Here is an 18,309-nt window from a genome sequence, read left to right on the forward strand (position 1 = left end):
ATTGTCATAAAAATCTCTGGTTTACTAATCATACCTCAATAATGAGGTCCGGCCTATATGTGTGACTCCAGACCCACAGGAACATGATTGACCTTTTTTTGTTGGCTAATGTGGGATGGGCATTAAATACTGGCCTAGTCAGCAACATCCTCTTCCCATGAACAAATCTAAAAGAAAAGAATGAAGACAGAAAAAAAGAACTTGATACATTCAAACCTACCATGCGTGTAACATTTATTGTTCTATAAATATCTTCATAGTGAACTTTCACAGCATAGTTAACTGGAAAGTAATCCTTCTGTAAATAAAACAGAACTGATCATTAAAACTTTCATGCAAGTGCTTCATTTTGTTTATATACATTACAGCCAATACCCCAAGACCTAAGTCTTTCACCTCAGCCCAACCTCCAGCTGCAAACTAGGCACTCAATTGGAAAAGAAAGCTCCTTAGTTGCTTCAGACTAATATTGAAATATGTCCATACAACATGGAACATGTGTTCTGGGAGCTATGCTCCTTGTCACAGATCAGGGAATTCAAGACTCATTCCAAATTTATTAAATTTTAAACAGCCAATTTATGTCCATGCAAATCTTGCCTCTGTGCAAAGAACCAGGGGATGGGATTCATGAACATCTCATCTCGTCGTGAGAAGGACTAATGCTGGTCTGAAGAAATAAGTCTGCTTTTGAATTGTGAGATGGCTGGCATGTATGAATTTGGATTCAGTAAACTCCTTCCTTCACTCTCACCCTCACTGTCAGACTGGATAAGGAATGAAGTAACCCTTGCATTCCCACTTGATCCTAACCAATCCACCATAGCTGGAAAATCCACTCACCCAGGCGACAGCAGTTCAGGTCTAAATTCTGCTCTGATATCCCTCTCCATCTTTAAATGGCCCACCAACAAAAGATAAAGGTGGACACGAGGATAGGTCTGGGAGGGCTGTGAAATGACAGAACCATGACCCTGGCAGTAAACACCATCAAGGGATCAGGACACAAGATCAGGAAGGTGTTTGGGGAAAGGATATGTAATTCTATGGGAGGCCTGTGAATATGACCATTCCCCCAGCGGGAAGATTTCAAGTCTAAAACGTTGGGGGCTTTGACCCCATGTATGTAAGAAGTTGCAAAGCATCACTTACCAAATATCTGACCCGCAGACCATACTGTAGTTCACTATTTAACTCCAACAAATGGACACACTGTGAGTACACAACAGCAAGAACTCCAAGCAGACTGAAATCTACAGGAAATGAAAAATTGAACAATTACCTAAATTCTGTTGAAACTCAGCATCAAATAATAGTCAAACTGATACAACGACTAACTTAATTAACTGAAACACTAGGCACTGTTGTAACCTGACAGATCCCAGCCCTTTCTCTCACTCTCCAACTGGGATGTCTGGTTGTAGTTTGAACAATCAATGTTTCTCCCCTGTCATTTCATCACGTCTTCTTGATCCCATGATAACATTTCTGTCCTACATCTGCTGCAATGTTCCAGTGAAGCCCAGTGCTGGCTGGAGGGACAGCACCTCATTTTCTTTTTGCACACTTTACAGCACTGAATAACTTCACATCAAAAGGTTATCCTGCATTTTGTTTTTTTTCCCCTTCTGCCGTCTACATCAGGTTTTCATATTTTTTGCCTCATTAAGAGCTCACTATTATCCTACAACTAGCACCTACTTTGGATTGGTCACTTCACCCACTAAATTACCACTATATTTATCTTTTATTCCACTTTGTTTTTTTTATTTTATTCCACAACACCCTTGGTGTCTAATCTCTCTCACCCTCGAACCTTTCCGCCTGTTCCATTGATCCTTTCTGCATTTTCAACAGCGGAGAGCCCCTCACATTTCTACCTCACTTTAGTTCCAAAGAAGAGTCATAGTGGACTTGAAACATCAATACTGATTTTCTCCTACAGATTCTGGCAGATCTGCTGAGTTCTGCAGCATTTTCTCATCTTATTTCTATTACTTTGCTTCGCCGATTCATCCAAATATTTGTTATTGAACACAAAATTTATTCTTCACTAATTAGCTTCTATCTCCTCTGGTTCTCTTATATATTGTAGTAATATTCACAGTTTATTTTAGCTTGGCACAAAATGTTACATTAGTCAAAAAGGTAACCTTTCAACCTCTGCCGTTCTGGTTTGTTAATCAATGTTTGAGGCAGAGGTGAATCTCAGAATCTGGTTACTGGTGAATGGAGGGTAAGTGACCTCATGTTTTCTCTTTTTATTAACGTACCTGAGACTTTGACTTATTTTTGCTAAGATTGCCAGTTTTGTCCTGGAGACTGATTAATCACAGGAGGGTGATGAATACTTGCCACTTGCAGTTCCAACAACACTCAAGAAGCATGACACCATCCAGGACAAAGCAGCCCACTTGATTGGCACTACATCCACTATATTCAGCATTTAGTCCCTCCATCATCACTGCAAAGTGGAGGCGTGTGTACTATCTACAAGATGGCCACCACAACTCACCAAATCACCTCTAGCAGCACCTTCAAAAGCCTTAGACTACCACCATCTAGAAGGACAAGGGCAGCAGATACATGGTGGCACAGTAACCTGCAAGTCCCCCTCCAAACTATACAACATCCAGACTTGGAACTATTACGCTGTTCCTTCAGCGTCACTGAAGTCCTCGAACTCCCTCCCCAACAGCAGTTTAAGAAGGCAGCTCACATTACCGTCTTACAAGGAACTAGAGATTGACAATAAATGCAAGTAATAAATCCTGTGAATTAATAAACAAAAAGATGCCATGAACTGAATACCTCCATTGGAGGTGTCCTGAAGGCAGCAGGAATTTAAGATACATTTTACAAACACTGCAGGAAACAACCTTAGGAGTGAAATCAAAGGCACATCAAAAGAAAGTGATTTTTTTTCTTCAGTTTTTATGAGCATTTAGTTGCCAAATTATTGGAGATCCATGAAAGGCTATTTGATTGCATGAGTCAATTAGATGCAGGCCATGTAATGAATTAAAATTTTAGGAGTATGTCCAAATCAGTGCTGGAGATCTACACTAATTTCTTGGTCTCTGACCCAGAAAACTGGGCACACAGCTACCTTGGCTGTAGGGGTTGCTGGATCCAACCAGAATTAAGCTTGTTGGACGTCACACCCTTGCTATGTCCTACAGAGCTGTCCCAAGACTTGGTGGTGTGCTGGAGGCAGTGGGTTGTATATCCACAACATTAGGCTTTAAAAGTGCAAGATGGCCATCACAGTAGAAAACAGGTTTCTGCAAGTATTGCTATTTTTACAGTTATAAAATCCCTATAGTGGGGAAAAGTGGTTTTGTGACATTGGAGAGTACTTTGAACAGAAGGAAAATCCAAAAGATTTTACAACCTCTTAAAGTTTGTTTTATCTTTCCCAAATCACTTAATCCCATTCAGAGGTTTTGCTGAAAAGCCTGTGGCCAAAACACTCTGTTCACTCCTTGTGAAGTGGTTTTGTGACATGGATTATTAAGTTACTTGATTTAAATGAGTTCTTTATTCTGAAATTTCTTTTTGCTGATGTATGGCATTATAATTTTGTGCTGGTTTCAACCCTATTTTACAGTCATTTTAGAAATTTCTTCAGAAGTCAACGATGGAAATAATTGCTAAAGGTTATTGGCTGTTCAAAAATTAGCTGTATACCAGGTATATTTTCTTTGGAACAAAAGGAGACTATTTGGATGGAAAAGTAGTAATGTAATCCCTGGCTTGCCATAGTCATGTGATCTCAGCATGAGGCAGGCAACAATCATACAGTTTAAGACAGACATAGCACAAATCAGACAGTTGAACTTAAAGAAAGTGTAATGTTGGGATGCAGCTGAGATAGAGTGTTGAAGAGGTGGATAGAAGCAGACCAACTGTTACAAAGCGTATTCCATCCTAAATGGATCTGATGAACAGAAAAGCAGAAATTTTGAAAGCTTTGAACGCAAACTTTGAACGTAAATTGACTGATACATGTGAATAGTTTGTGTTCCATATTAGAACTAAAAAATGTGAAAAAAAGTGCAGATTGATAAATATGTGACTATATTAATACAGCTCACAGAATCCTTTGAATTTGAGCACTTAAAAGCTAATCTCATTGATAGAATTATTGTGGCAGAAGAGATCCTACTGTGATATGTTGACCAAGAGAAGAAAACTGACTCTCAAAGTAGTTATAAATATGTAGGCAAAAGCGAGGACTGCAGATGCTGGAAATCAGAGTCTATATTAGAGCAGTGCTGGAAAAGCACAGCAGGTCAGGCAGCATCCGAGGAGCAGAAAACAAAAGACGTTTCGGCAAAAGCCCTTCATCAGGAATGTCGATTTTCCTGCTCCTCGGATGCTGCCTGACCTGCTGTGCTTTTCCAACACCACTCTAATCTAGTTATAAATATGTGCAGAATCTCTGAGCTGATAAACCAATGGCAATATGGAAAAATATATCTTGTGCACTATGTACCCAGACCTATTATTATTTTAATCCTAACCCTATTTTAATCAGGAGCTCAGACCAATCCATTGTGTTGAAAAACAGGCAAGTTGTTTCAAGCTCAATGTGGAGAAAAGCAACAGGTATCCACAGAAACAAAAGAAAATATATGAATAGGAAGGGTTTGGAGGGATATGGGCCGGGTGCTGGCAGGTGGGACTAGATTGGGTTGGGATACCTGGTCGGCATGGATGGGTTGGACTGAAGGGTCTGTTTCCATGCTGTACATCTCTATGACTCTAATACATGTGGAATGTAGGGTAAACAGTGTTTTAACTACAAGGAGCTAAATATTTTGCATACAAAAGTGTTTCACTGGGCAGAAAAGTAAATAAGCCTATAAAAACCATAGTGTCTATTGCTACATAAATTTCAGGCAATGATTCTGATAAATCAAGTGTGGCCAAGAGAGAGACTGGACAAAGATTCTGCCAATTCAGTCTACACCTTACAGCAGGTTGGCAACATCAAATATAACAGAGAAAATAGTGTAAATATTGTGATGAAGACAAGAGAATTAATATATCAAACTAAAATGAAGTGCCAGATGGACACTGGTGCTTCCTGGAACATTGAACTTCACAGACCTACTCTATATAAAAAAAAGTGATGCTCACCTCGAGGGGACAAATTAGTGTGACAGTATAACACAATGACAAAACTGAAAGATGACACAGACACAAAGTTAAAGCCACTCGTCTCAGCAGAAGTAAGTTGACAGCTCAGACACTAAATGTACTAGAAGAAATATACAGTGTTTCACAGGCCACACAGACTGACAAACACACAATGAAAGAGTGCTTGGTAGAAAGGATCCAAATGCAGGAATCCAAAAACTTATGCCAAGCTCAAAATGAAAAGACCGCCTTACTGGATACAACTAAAAGGAAAGAGGTTCTCTGGCAATAGTGGGAATCAGCTGGGAAGATTTGGAAACAAAACAAGAGTGTGCATCATTCCAACTGCCATTGGAGGAAAAGCTGACAAGGAGAACACTACCTAGAACAACGAACAAAACTATTCGCTATTCATAGAATAGTTGTTGGCATTCTGGATAACTTGAGTAATTCTCATCATAAATGATTGTGCATGCAAATTTATTTCGTGGCAATGAGTGTGATATTGTGAAATTGTACTAATATGCTTCCCAGCTTGCTGTAATGATGTGACATCTGCAAATGCACTCCTGCAGACAACCATCTTACACCCAATTCAATAAAATCACTGTATAAACCAGACTATTGTCTTGTGAACTAGTAACAGAAGCTGAAATGAGAGATGTAGATTGTGTGACAGGAAGCCCTTATTGCCCTTGATCACAACCAGGAACTATGAAATATAAGAATGTAAGAAATAGAAGCTGGAGTACATCTCCTGGCCCTTAAGCCAACCCTACATTCAACAAATCATGGTTGATCTGCACCAGGCCTCAACTCATATTTAAAGTTAACTCAGCATAGCTGTTGTTATCTCTTACATTTCAAAAATCTATCCACCTCTTCAAATACACTGAGATCAACCCAGCTCTCAATGCCAACAAAACCAAGGCACTCATTTTTTACTTTTGACGGGATGTTACACATGCCCTCCTACTCATTAACAGCACAGAAGTGGAATGAGTGGAACGTGTCAAGTTCCTGAGAGTGGTCATCCACAACAAGCTTTCTTGGACTCTTCATGTGGATGCACTGGTTACAAAGGCCCAACAACATCTCTTCGTCCTCAGGCAGCTGAGGAAATTTGGCATGACAGCAAATAGTCTTGCCAACTTTTATAGGTGCGCCATTGAGAGCATTCTGTCTGGGTGTATCACTACCTGGTATGGCAACTTTACCATTCAAGATCGGAGAGTGGTGAACTCAGCCCGGACAATCACAAAGGCCAACCTCCCATCTATAGAATCCATCTACCAGGCCCGCTGTCAAGGAAAGGCTGCCGGCATTCTCAAAGATCCATCCCACCCTGGCAATGTTTTTCTACAACATCTACCATCAGGGAGAAGTACAGGAGACTGAACACATGCACCAGCTGGTTTCGTAACAGTTTCTACCCTACTGTTAGAATACTGCATGGACTCAAACACTTAACATTCACCTGTACCCATGTTTTCATTTTTGCCTCTGTTTACCTATTATTTACTTATCTATGCTACTGAACTATGTGATCTGTCGGTATTGCTTGCAAGATAAAGCTTTTCACTGTGCCTTGGTACACGTGACAATAAATTCACTTCAATTCAATACTTTCAGTGATCCAGTCTCCACCACTCTCTGGAAGAAGAAATTCCTCTGCATCTGTTTTAAAAAAAAAGAGTGCTCCCTCATTCTGTAACTATGTCCTCAAGTTCAAAATTCTCCCACCAGTAGAAATATCTCAATATCTACACTGTGAGGCCCCTCAGAATCTTCTGTTTCAATAAGATCATTCCTCTAAACTCTAATGAATAAAGGCCTAATCTGTTTAGAATAGGAGGCAAGAGGCAACAGCACCATACTTTTCAACTCTCCCTCTCCAGCATCTGCAGTCCTTACTTTCTCCTAAGCACTTGAAGAGCCATAACCTACAGGGCTACTGACCCAGAGCTGGAATTATTGATCTTTTTTTTATTATTATTGAACTATTGAGCAAGACAAAACTCAATAGATTTCCAGAGACTAACAATATCACGTGATAGAGATTTTATGGCAGTGGTTTTGAGGTAGATGATCAATAGGGCAAGCTGGACAGACTAAATGGCCTTCCCTCCTTCCTGTGTTCCAATGAAAGTGAGACTAGGCTGGCTGGACTGGATATATCTCGGTTTGTGCAACATGGACCAAACAGCCTCCACCCATGCTGTAAATTTCTATGACCCTCTGAATTATAGTCAGTACCTGACAGAAATCCAGCTAGAGAAAGATCACTTTCACATTGCTGCTGCTAGGATCTTGCTAGGTAAAACTTACTGCCACATTTTTACATTTGAGGAAGTGACTAAACCTGGAAAAAAAAGGATTTGTTGGCTGTTCAAACACAGGAATGCCTGGAGGTCATGAAATGGGAGTTTTCTTTTTCCTTCTGTCTAGTTTGGCTGACCTCCCAGACTGTTTAAACTTTGTATCCATGGGCATTTGATGAGGCTTCAATCTGTCCACTGCCTATCAAGTTTTCCTCAAATGGGCTTTGAAAAGGTACCAAAACCCTATCCATCCCAGTGTAGTTTGAGAATTATAATATACTTTTAAAAAAACAGTCACTGTAGTTCAGGAGTCCACCTCAAAAATCCCAGGACCGCACAGGAGAAAAAAATTTGGACCCAGCCCAAGGACTTTACAATAGTGAAGGCCTGAGTTATGTTTAAGTTGTATTTTCAGGAGCTTTTCCTGATTTTACACAGTAGCTCGTGCCATGGAATTGATTCACTTTCCAAATAGTGCCTTGCTGGACAATAAAGAGCAGGCAGCTGAGATTTACATCGGGAAAAGCTTGTGTCCAGATGTGGTCAGGACATATGTCTTACAAAGCTCTGCCTCAGCACTTTTGGTTCCAGATAAAGAGTTTGCAGTGAAAGAACTGTAGCTGAAGCTGAACCCAAACACTTTCAGGGATTGGATTTCAGGAATGGTGCACCTTGACAAATAGGACAATCTGGAAACTGTCCCCCTCAGTGGGATACTCAACAATTAAGGGCGAAACCCTCATGTTCGAGGTTGGGGATTGTGTAGTCCCAACAGTGCTACATTCAGGTGGTGGTCACTGCTGGGATTACGGGCACTTGATCTGGAGCCCAGACTGGGACACTGGTTAGTAATCCCCAGGACATGGGATGTGTGAGAGGGGTGAAGGTGCAAGTTAGATATGGCAAGAAGGGGAGTAGAGGAGCAAAGAGTCAAAGGGGGCATATGACGTGGATGGCCTACAAAGGAAGCTCCCCCTTCCCACTCACTTGACACTAGCTAACCCAGTGGAAAATGCCAGGCTTCCACTTGGCATGGAACTCCTCTTTCCTTAAGTAAAATAGTGGCAGAGGTGGGATGAACCATTTATGTAACCATTAAGGATCTCAATAGGTGACTCACGTAATGCCTCGAGCACGCATTCAGTAATATGGAAGTCAAGTCAGGGAGCATTTTACAAACCACTTTGCCTTCTAAAATCTGACAAGATTAAAATATCCAGTCCTGTTTCTACAATGCCTTCTCACTGTGGTTGCTACTTAGAGCCTTAAATATAATTCATGGTCTACGATTCTGGCCCCTCACCATCTCCTCTCTGGCACAGTGCCCAACATTCATTGTTAATTAAGATCATAGTCTTGATGCAACATGTTAGTAGAGGAGTGCGGTTGCAGTTTGAGTTATTAGCACCAGGCTCATATCAAACAAGGAACGTTAGAAGTGAGCAGCACGGTGGCTCACAGCACCAGGGATCTGGGGCTCAATTCCAGCCTTGGGTGACTGTGGAGTTTGCACATTCCCCCCACGTCTGGGCATTCCAGTTTCCTCCCGAATCTCAAAGACGTGCAGATTAGGTGAATTGATTATATAAATTGCCCATAGTGCTCATGGATGTGTAGGTTAGGTGCATTAGTCAGGGGTAAATATTGTGTAATAGGGTTGGGGAAATGGGTCTGGGTGGCTTATTCTTCAGAGGATCGGTGTGGAATTGTTGGGCCAAATGGCCTGTTTCCACAGTGTAAGGATTCTATGATGGCTAAATAAGTGACCAGAATCTGATGCGGGCAGAAAACTTCCAGAGACGGGTCTGGTAGACATATAGTGGCAGATTTTACTCACTGGCTGTAATCACAGTTCTCGTGCGTGCCAGAACAGTTTTGAAAGACTCCTACCATTATTTGGATAGCTGCATGGTTGACTTTAAAATAAAAATATTCTGGCCAATTCAGCATACCCAAGTACAGAATGGATGGAGACACACCCAAAGTTGACCTAATCTGTAAAACTCCAAAAAGCCTGTATGGGAATTCATCACTTAAAGTTGATGTTTTGGCTGAACTGCTTCCTGTGGGTCTCAGGGGCTGGAGTCTGAAGGTATCTCCAAGTCTAACGTGAACTCAGTTCAGCAAATATTCACCCCAGGATTTTCCTGTTTGCATTTAAAGTGAGATGTGGAGCAATTTTCATGGTGTCGGGTCCACCACTGCAATGGACAAATTTTCTCACAATATTCTGCTTTTCTGGCCATTAAATATGCAACGGAGATTTCCTGTATTTCCCAGGCAATTGTTTAGCTGAAAAGATAAATATAAAAAGTCTTTTCCTTGGGATGGGAGAGTCCAGAACTACAGGACATAGGTTTAGAGTGAGAGGGGAATGATCTAACAAGGAGCTAAGGGGCAAATTTCATGCAGAGGGTGGTGCATGTTTGGAATGCAATACTAAAAAAAGTGGCTGAGGCTGGTACAATTACAGCATTTAAAAGACATCTGGATGGATGAGTGAATAGGAGGGGTTTAGAGGGAAAAGGGCCAAGTACTGGCAAATGGAACTAGATTAGGTTAGGATATCTGGTCAGCATGGATGAGTTGAACCAAAGGGTCTGTTTCCATACTGTACATCTCTATGACTCTATAAGTGATGCACAAGTCAGAAGAAAAGGATTTGGCAGCATGATGTGGTTAGCACAGCTGCCTCACAGCACGAGGGACCTGGGTTTGATTCCACTGGGTGACTGTATGGAGTTTGCACATTTTCACCCATGTCCGCATGGGTTTCCTCCAGGTGCTGTGGTTTTCTCCCACACAGTCCAAAGATGAGCAGGTTGGGTGGATTAGCCATTCTCAAGATTAGGGTGGTGCTGGAAAAGCATAGCAGGTCAGGCAGCATCCAAGGAGCAGGAAAATCGACATTTCGTGCCGAAGCCCTTCATCAGGAATGAGGCCACGCTAAATTGCGCATAGTGTCAAGGGATGTGCAGGCTAAGAGCATAAGCCATGGGATATGCAAGGCTACAGAGATAGGGTAGGAAGGTGAAGTTGGGTGGGATACCTTTCAGAGGGTTAGTGTGTACTCAATGGGCCAAATGGCCTGCCCCCACTCTTGTGGGATTCCATGACTCTAAAACATGCACGCCACTGCAGGATCTTGCAGCTTACACATCTGTGCTTTAAAGTCCAGCAACACACATTTGTAAGGAACCACCTCATAATCTGTGGTGCCTGAACACAATGTCACAGAAGAAAGCCAAGCTAGCTCTCCATCCCAAGACACTGATCCAGAGACACTGATTGAGAGTGGGAGTTTTCATGCTGACCACTAATGGAGGGTACACCAACCAACCCAGTAGCCTGGATAGAAATCATACCTCCAGCTTGTGAGGCAACCTGAATGAAAAGGGATGCCCAGGAATGTCACAAGAAGGTCAATGATCTTCTATGCTCCACAATTTTAAGTTCCACCATCTTCTCTCTGCTACCTGACAATTGAGGTTAACCATTTAGTCTACACTGTCATGACACAAGCATCTCACCAAGGCTCGTGGACTACAAATATCTGTACTGCATGCATCTTGTACACTCGAACTCACACTCGCCTCATTCTATCAAACTACTAACCCTTTATGCCCTTTGTACTTCTTACTCACTCATGGAGACAACTCATCACCTTTCCTGCTTGTTCACAGTATCTAACTCCTCTTGCATCCCCTTTCATTATACTCAATCCCTCCCTGATTTGATCCAATCCAATCTAATCCTATCCTAGGAAAAACTAGCCAAAACTCCCAGACTTGCTCTCTCCATGACTAGGCTACCTGTGATCCCTGCACTCAGTCTGCGGGAATTCTGATGGTCAACCTGCTGTAGTATAGTTGCTTGAGCCCCTTGACTGAGTTGCTGGTATTCCATGCCTGACTACAGTCCTCCTTCAACCCAACAAGACATTTCCTCTTTGACTTTCACAGACTGTCATTTACTTGAAGCATATGTGGTGTGTTTACCATATAAAAACTGTTTGAAAATGCAGCTGCTTGGATGTTAATGTGGTATAGTGCTGCACAACATGACCATCCCCTGTCTGGTTGACTTTTCAGCCCTACCCAGTGTGGCACAGAACTGCCTGACTCTCCATCTGCACTGAAGAGCAAGCTAAACCACAACTGCAGGCTGCATGCAATGTGATGCTAAAGTTAAGAAAGCAATCTAAGAGCTGAAATCTATGTGTGCCTGTGTCACTGCAGTAGCATCCTATGCAGATGCATGAGATTCCCGGCTATCCCAGCACTCCGAGTGAAAGCAAGAAGCATGCAGGTCTTAAATGTCTGTCAGCTCTAAAGTGGTTTTGGAGGCCTAAAATGTAGTCCAAAATGGTTCGAAAGCAGGTATGATAATATGATGAGCTGGTAGTTTTCTGATAGAGTTGGATGGGTGAATAATTGAGGAGGATTGGGGCCTCAGAGTGAACAGAGGTATTATTGTAAATAACAAGTTATACGATGACCCGATGAAGGTAAGCATATTGTAGGCCTTCTTGACAACCTTATTTACTAATGTTGCCATTTTCAGGGAACTGTGGACCTGGACCTAGATTTCTCTGTATGTTGATACTACTATTTGTTTTGCTATTTACTGTATACTTCCCTCCTGAATTAGATCCTCCAAAATGCCTTACCTTACATTTGTTTGGATTAAACTCCATCTGCCATTTCTCTGCCCAAGTCTCGAGCCTATCTATATCCTGTTGTATCCTCTGGCAATCCTCCTCACTATCCGTAGCTCTCCCAATTTTGTCATCTGCAAACTTACTAATCAGGCCACCTACATGCCAGCACAGATCCCTGCTGAACACCAATGGTCACAGTTCTCAAATCTAAAAACCACCTTTCACTGCTACTCTCGGTTTTCTATGACTAAGGCAGTTCTGTGTCCATCTCACTGTGGATCCCATGTGACTTCAAATTTTGTATCAGTCTGCCATGAGGGACCTTGTCAAAGGCTTTGCTAAAGTCCATATAGACAAAACCTACCACCCTACCCTCATTAATCTTTATTACTTCTTTTAAAAACTCAGTCAAGTTTATAAGGCATGAATTTCCCTGCACATAGCCATGTTGCCTTTTGCTAATAAAACCATATTTCCCCAAAATGTGAGTGAATCCTATCCTGAAGAATCTTCTCCAATAATTTCCCTACCCTTCACATAAAAACCACTGGCCTGTAATTTCCCAGATTTCCCCTGTTGCCCTTCCCATCTGTCTATGACTCAGATGGAATGGTATTCTCTAAACATTGCAACATGCCTCTTTCTGTATCAGGTGTCAGAGGAACAGGTTTTGTTATTATGCATTCTGCGTCATTCAGGATGGAGAACATATTCAGCAGAACCAATTGCATGTTTCACAGAATTTAGGGGTCAGCTGTGTCAACAGCTTCTTTGCATTCATCCTTGGGAGTTGGAGCTGTCACGTTGCAATACCTTGGATGAAGCACCATAAGCCTCAATTTGCTATGACTGCCCCTGAATCTCCTCAGTCAGCTTCTCACTCCTACCTCTTCAACCTGCCCCCCCATTCCAGAAACTGTAGCTCAAAAATCAGGGCTGACACATCCAGTGCATAGAGGGGGAATGCTGTTCTCTTAAATGGAACTAACATTTCCCATGCCACCATTCAAAGAACAAAACGTTTGGCCACAGTAAATACCACAAAAATAGGTTGTTATCTGATCATTATCACATTGCTACTTTCCTATGTTAAACACTGAGTACACTTCAAAAATATTTCTTGAGCTATAAGGCACTTTGTGACATCCTAAGTTTGAGAGAAATGCTATATAAATGTAATGCTTTTGACATTAGAATTTAGCAGGACAGGAAAATCTCATGAGACCAAATAAACCTATCTTTCCCAGGAATTAGCCCCACCATGCTTTCACTTGTGTTGTTATTCACTCCTTTCTTTAAATTTTCATCCGTAGCCACACGCCCTCGCTATTTCTAAAGCATACACTCCAAGATATCTGCATTCCTACAATTTTGACCTCTTGTGTATTCCTACTTTCCTTTGATCTATTATTAGCAGACATTCTTTCAATTTCCTAGGCCTTGTGAAAAAATCTATGAATAGGTTGATTAGGAAAATGTTAAATTAAAATAATAAAAGTGGGACACTCTGGGACAGTACCAGTCACTGAGAACAATTTAAGGGTCACTGAACAGCACAATCAGAACCAGTATCAAAAGAGAAAACTAAAGCAGGTGTCTCCATACAGCTAAAGTACTACTATTACTCGGAGGTGCTGGGGCCACATTAAAATTCCAGGAACTATTTGATTGCTGAGAATTGAGGCTTGATGTAGCTTGAGGGTCTGCAGTAGGGGCAGTGCCAATATAATGAAACTAGCTGACTGCAAATGAATTAGAATTGTGTCATGATCAGTTTCTGGAATTCAGCCATGAGAATCCAGAGACACCCAGTCTTTTCCCTTCCTCTTTCTCTCTTCCTCCTTCTCTCGAGGAAAAGATATCAAACACTGGGGAGGTAAGCAGTCTTTGAGGCAGTCCAGGTTGGAGCAGCTATTGACAAAATTCAAAGACTTAATCTTTAAAATCTTGAAATCCTTTGCAACAGAAAACTTTCAATGAGATTTAGTTACTCAGTGTACTAATGTGTTGATAAGTTACTAAGAAATCTGTGGTGATATGTCTTGACTACATCTCTTATTTAATGTCCTTTGAGTGTGTTCAAACCACAGGTTGCCTGTTAACCCATATTTACCTCATGTTAATTCTGAATGACAGAATGCAACTTGTCATAGATAGTTTGCTTTGCCGATCTTGCATGGCAAAATTAATTGTCTTTTCAAAACTTGTTGAAAACATTACATGGAATTTCATGTTTTTAGTTTCTTGGAGGTATCTAGGATTTCAAACTTTATCTGCTTTAAACAATCAATCTTACTGTTCTCTAGCCAGATTGTAATATAAGTTTGGCATCAAAGATCATAACAGCCCTAAGCACATGGTTATGTTTCCTAAACTTCTTCCTCTCTCCTCGTTTAAACAATGTCTTAAAACCCACTTCTTTGACCAAGCTTTTAGTAATCTGTCCTCATATTTTCTGTTGTCAGGCCATCATCCCCTAATGGTAATTGTTATGCTCACCTGGGTGACTACTACCTAACTGATTTGACATTTTTTGATTTTTAATTCTAATACCTCCTTATGTGGTTTGGTACAAAGTTTTGTTCGACAACACTGATGGATCGAAAACTTGGATCAGTTGTCAGTTATCATCTGAAACATTAACTCAGTTGTCACTCAACAGATATGCCAGACCAGCTGAGTTACTCTAGTACTCTATTTTAGTTCAAATTTCCAGCAAGTGCAGAGTTTTACATTTGCATGGTTAGTATTGTGATATTTTAACCAGGATAAAAGGTGCTACATAAATGCAAGATGTTGTATTTCCTTATCATTGCCATTTTTGAGGTTCGAGCAAAAAGTTGAGTAGCTTGGATCTAAAGACTTTTGGGAAATCATCCAGGTGAGAGTGTATGATTTTAAACAAATTTTCCTGTAGCTTTCCAATATTAGCTGTGCATTGATACTTAACATCTAAGTGCAGTTTCAGGCAAATTTTCAATTATACTTCAATGACCATACCCTGTTGCTAATGCTCTAACAAAATTGTTGGTTGCAATATATGTTAATTTGAGTTGGTGAGTGTTGGGTGAATGGAGCGTGGGGAAGAAACAAACCTGTAATTTGAAAGAATTACACATGGGCTAGGGTGTATGTGAGATCCTTGTCCAAGTTCCTCACCAGTAGAGTTAAAAAATGCTCCCTTCTGTATTCCAACAAAAATGGAACCAAATAATGTAATATCACCACAAGTTCAGCAGAAAGTCAATAGAGCATAGAACATAGAAAAATACAGCACAGTACAGGCCCTTTGGCCTTCGATGTTGCACCAATCCAAGCCCACCTAACTTACACTAGCCCACTATCCTCTATATACCTGTCCAATGCCCGTTTAAATGCCCATAAAGAGGGACAGTCCACCACTGCTATTGGCAGGGCATTCCATGAACTCACGACTCGCTGAGTAAAGAATCTACCCCTAACATCTGTCCTATACCTACCACCCCTTAATTTAAAGCTATGCCCCCTCGTAATAGCTGACTCCATACGTGGAAAAAGGTTCTCATGGTCAACCCATCTAAACCCCTAATCATCTTGTACACCTCTATCAAGTCACCCCTAAACCTTCTTTTCTGCAATGAAAACAGCCCCAAGTGCCTCAGCCTTTCCTCATACGATCTTCCTACCATACCAGGCAACATCCTGGTAAACCTCCTCTGCACCCGTTCCAGTGCCTCCACATCCTTCCTATATAGTATGGCGACCAAAACTACACACAATACTCCAAATGCGTCCGCACCAGAGTCTTATACAATTGCAACATGACCTCAGGACTCCGGAACTCAATTCCTCTACCAATAAAAGCCAGTACGCCATATGCCTTCTTCACAACACTATTTACCTGGGTGGCAACTTTCAGAGATCTGTGTACATGGACACCAAGATCCCTCTGCTCATCCACACTACCAAGTATCCGACCATTAGCCCAGTACCCCATCTTCTTGTTACTCTTACTTCACTTCACACTTACCTACATTGAACTCCATTTGCCACCTTTCTGCCCAGCTCTGCTGCTTATCTATATCCTGCTGTAACCTGCTAATCCTTCCTCACTGTCAACAACTCCACCGACTTTTGTATCATCTGCAAACTTGCTCACCCAACCTTCTAGCCCCTCCTCCAGGTCATTTATAAAAATGGCAAACAGCAATGGTCCCAAAACAGATCCTTGCGGAACACCGCTAGTAACTGCACTCCAAGATGAACCTTTACCATCAACTACTACTCTCTGTCTTCTTCCAGCCAGCCAATTCCTAATCCAAACCTCCAACGCACCCTCAATGCCATACCTCTGTATTTTTTGCAGTAGCCTACCATGGGGAACCTTATCAAACGCCTTACTAAAATCCATATACACCACATCTACCGCTTTACCCTCGTCCACCTCCTTAGTCACCTTCTCAAAGAATTCAGTAAGGTTTGTGAGGCACGACCTGCTCTTCACAAAACCATGCTGACTATCCTTGATCACATTATTCCTATCCAGATGTTCATAAATCCTATCCCTTACAATTCTTTAAGACTTTGCCCACAACAGAAGTGAGACTCACCGGCCTATAGTTACTAGGGTTATTCCCACTCCCCTTCTTGAACAAGGGAACCACATTTGCTATCCTCCATCTTCTGGCACTATTCCTGTAGACAACGAGGACATAAAAATCAAGGCCAATGGCTCTGCAATCTCCTCCCTTGCTTCCCAGAGAATCCTAAGATAAATGCCATCAGGCCCAGGGGACTTATCTATTTTCACCCTTTCCAGAATTTCCAACACCTCTTCCCTACATACCTCAAAGCCATCCATTCTAATTAATTGTGACTCAATATTCACATCGGCAACAATGTCCTGTTCCTGAGTGAATACTGACGAAATGTATTCATTCAGTGTCTCCCCAATCTCTTCAGCCTCCACACGCAACTTCCCACTACTATCCTTGACTGGATCTATTCCTACCCTAATCATTCTTTTATTCCTGACATACCTATAGAAAGCCTTTGGGTTTTCCCTAATCCTACCAACTAAGGACTTTTCATGTCCCCTCCTTGCTGCTCTTAGCTCTCTCTTCAGGTCCTTCCTGGCTACCTTAAAACTCTCAATCGCCCCAATTAAACCTTCACGCCTCATTTTTACATAGGCTGCCCTCTTCCCTTTAACAAGGGATTCCAATTCCATATTAAACCAAGGCTCCCTCACACGACTCTTTCCTCCCTGCCTGACAGGTACATACTTATCAAGGACACACATAGTTGCTCCTTGAACAAGCTCCACATATCGATTGCGCCCTTCCCTTAAAGCTTACTTTTCCAAGCCACGCATCCTAAGTCATGCCTCACCGCATTATAATTTCCCTGCCCCCAGCTATAACTCTTGCCCTGCCGTGCACACTTATCCTTCTCCATCACTAGAGTAAAAGTCACCAAATTGTGGTCATTGTCCCCAAAGTGCTCACCTACCTCCAATTCTAACACCTGGCCTGGTTCGTTACCCAGAACCAAATCCAGTATGGCCTCACCTCTTGTTGGCCTGTCTACATATTGTGTCAGGAAACCCTCCTGCACACATTGGACAAACACTGACCCATCTAACGTACTCAAGCTATAGCTTTCCCAGTCAATATCTGGAAAGTTAAAGTCCCCCTTAACAACCACCCTATTACTTTCACTCTTCTCCTGAATTATCCTCGCAATCCTTTCTTCTACGTCTCTAGGACTATTAGGAGGCCTGTAGAAAACTCCTAACAGGGTGACCTCTCCTTTCCTATTTCTAACCTCAGCCCAAACTACCTCAGATGGCGAGTCTTCATCCATCATCCTTTCCACCGCTGTAATACTATCTTTGACAAGCAATGCCACACCTCCCCCTCTTTTACCCCCACCTCTAACCCTACTAAAACATTTAGTACATGTTACTAAAACAATCTGAATATACATCCATCCTTCTTTTGCCATTCATGCTCTCTGCTTCATTTTGTGCTACCTATACACTATATTGGTCTCAGATATCTCAAACTGTGGGTCTCTATTTACACAGTCTCTAAAAATGGTGTCATCCTTACCTCTATGGACGAGTACATATATTTATGCATAGTATTGGGTGGCATGGTGGCTCACAGTGCTAGAGACCCAGGTTCAATTCCCGCCTCGGGC

General features: G+C 41.8%; 1 protein-coding gene across 2 annotated transcripts in view; it reads right to left on the reverse strand.

Annotated features, from left to right (window-relative positions):
* Positions 1-18,309, reverse strand: part of il34 (interleukin 34) — a 71,780-nt gene that overhangs the window by 24,136 nt on the left and 29,335 nt on the right. For both annotated transcript variants that reach the window (XM_060837837.1, XM_060837838.1), the window contains 2 exons: positions 1,153-1,253; positions 221-298 (listed from right to left, as the gene is read on the reverse strand). In XM_060837837.1, the coding sequence (XP_060693820.1) occupies positions 221-298; positions 1,153-1,253 (179 nt within the window). The remainder of the gene's footprint in view (positions 1-220; positions 299-1,152; positions 1,254-18,309) is intronic.

The sequence above is a fragment of the Hemiscyllium ocellatum genome, chromosome 17 (genome assembly GCF_020745735.1).
Source record: "Hemiscyllium ocellatum isolate sHemOce1 chromosome 17, sHemOce1.pat.X.cur, whole genome shotgun sequence".
Lineage (NCBI taxonomy): Eukaryota > Metazoa > Chordata > Chondrichthyes > Orectolobiformes > Hemiscylliidae > Hemiscyllium > Hemiscyllium ocellatum.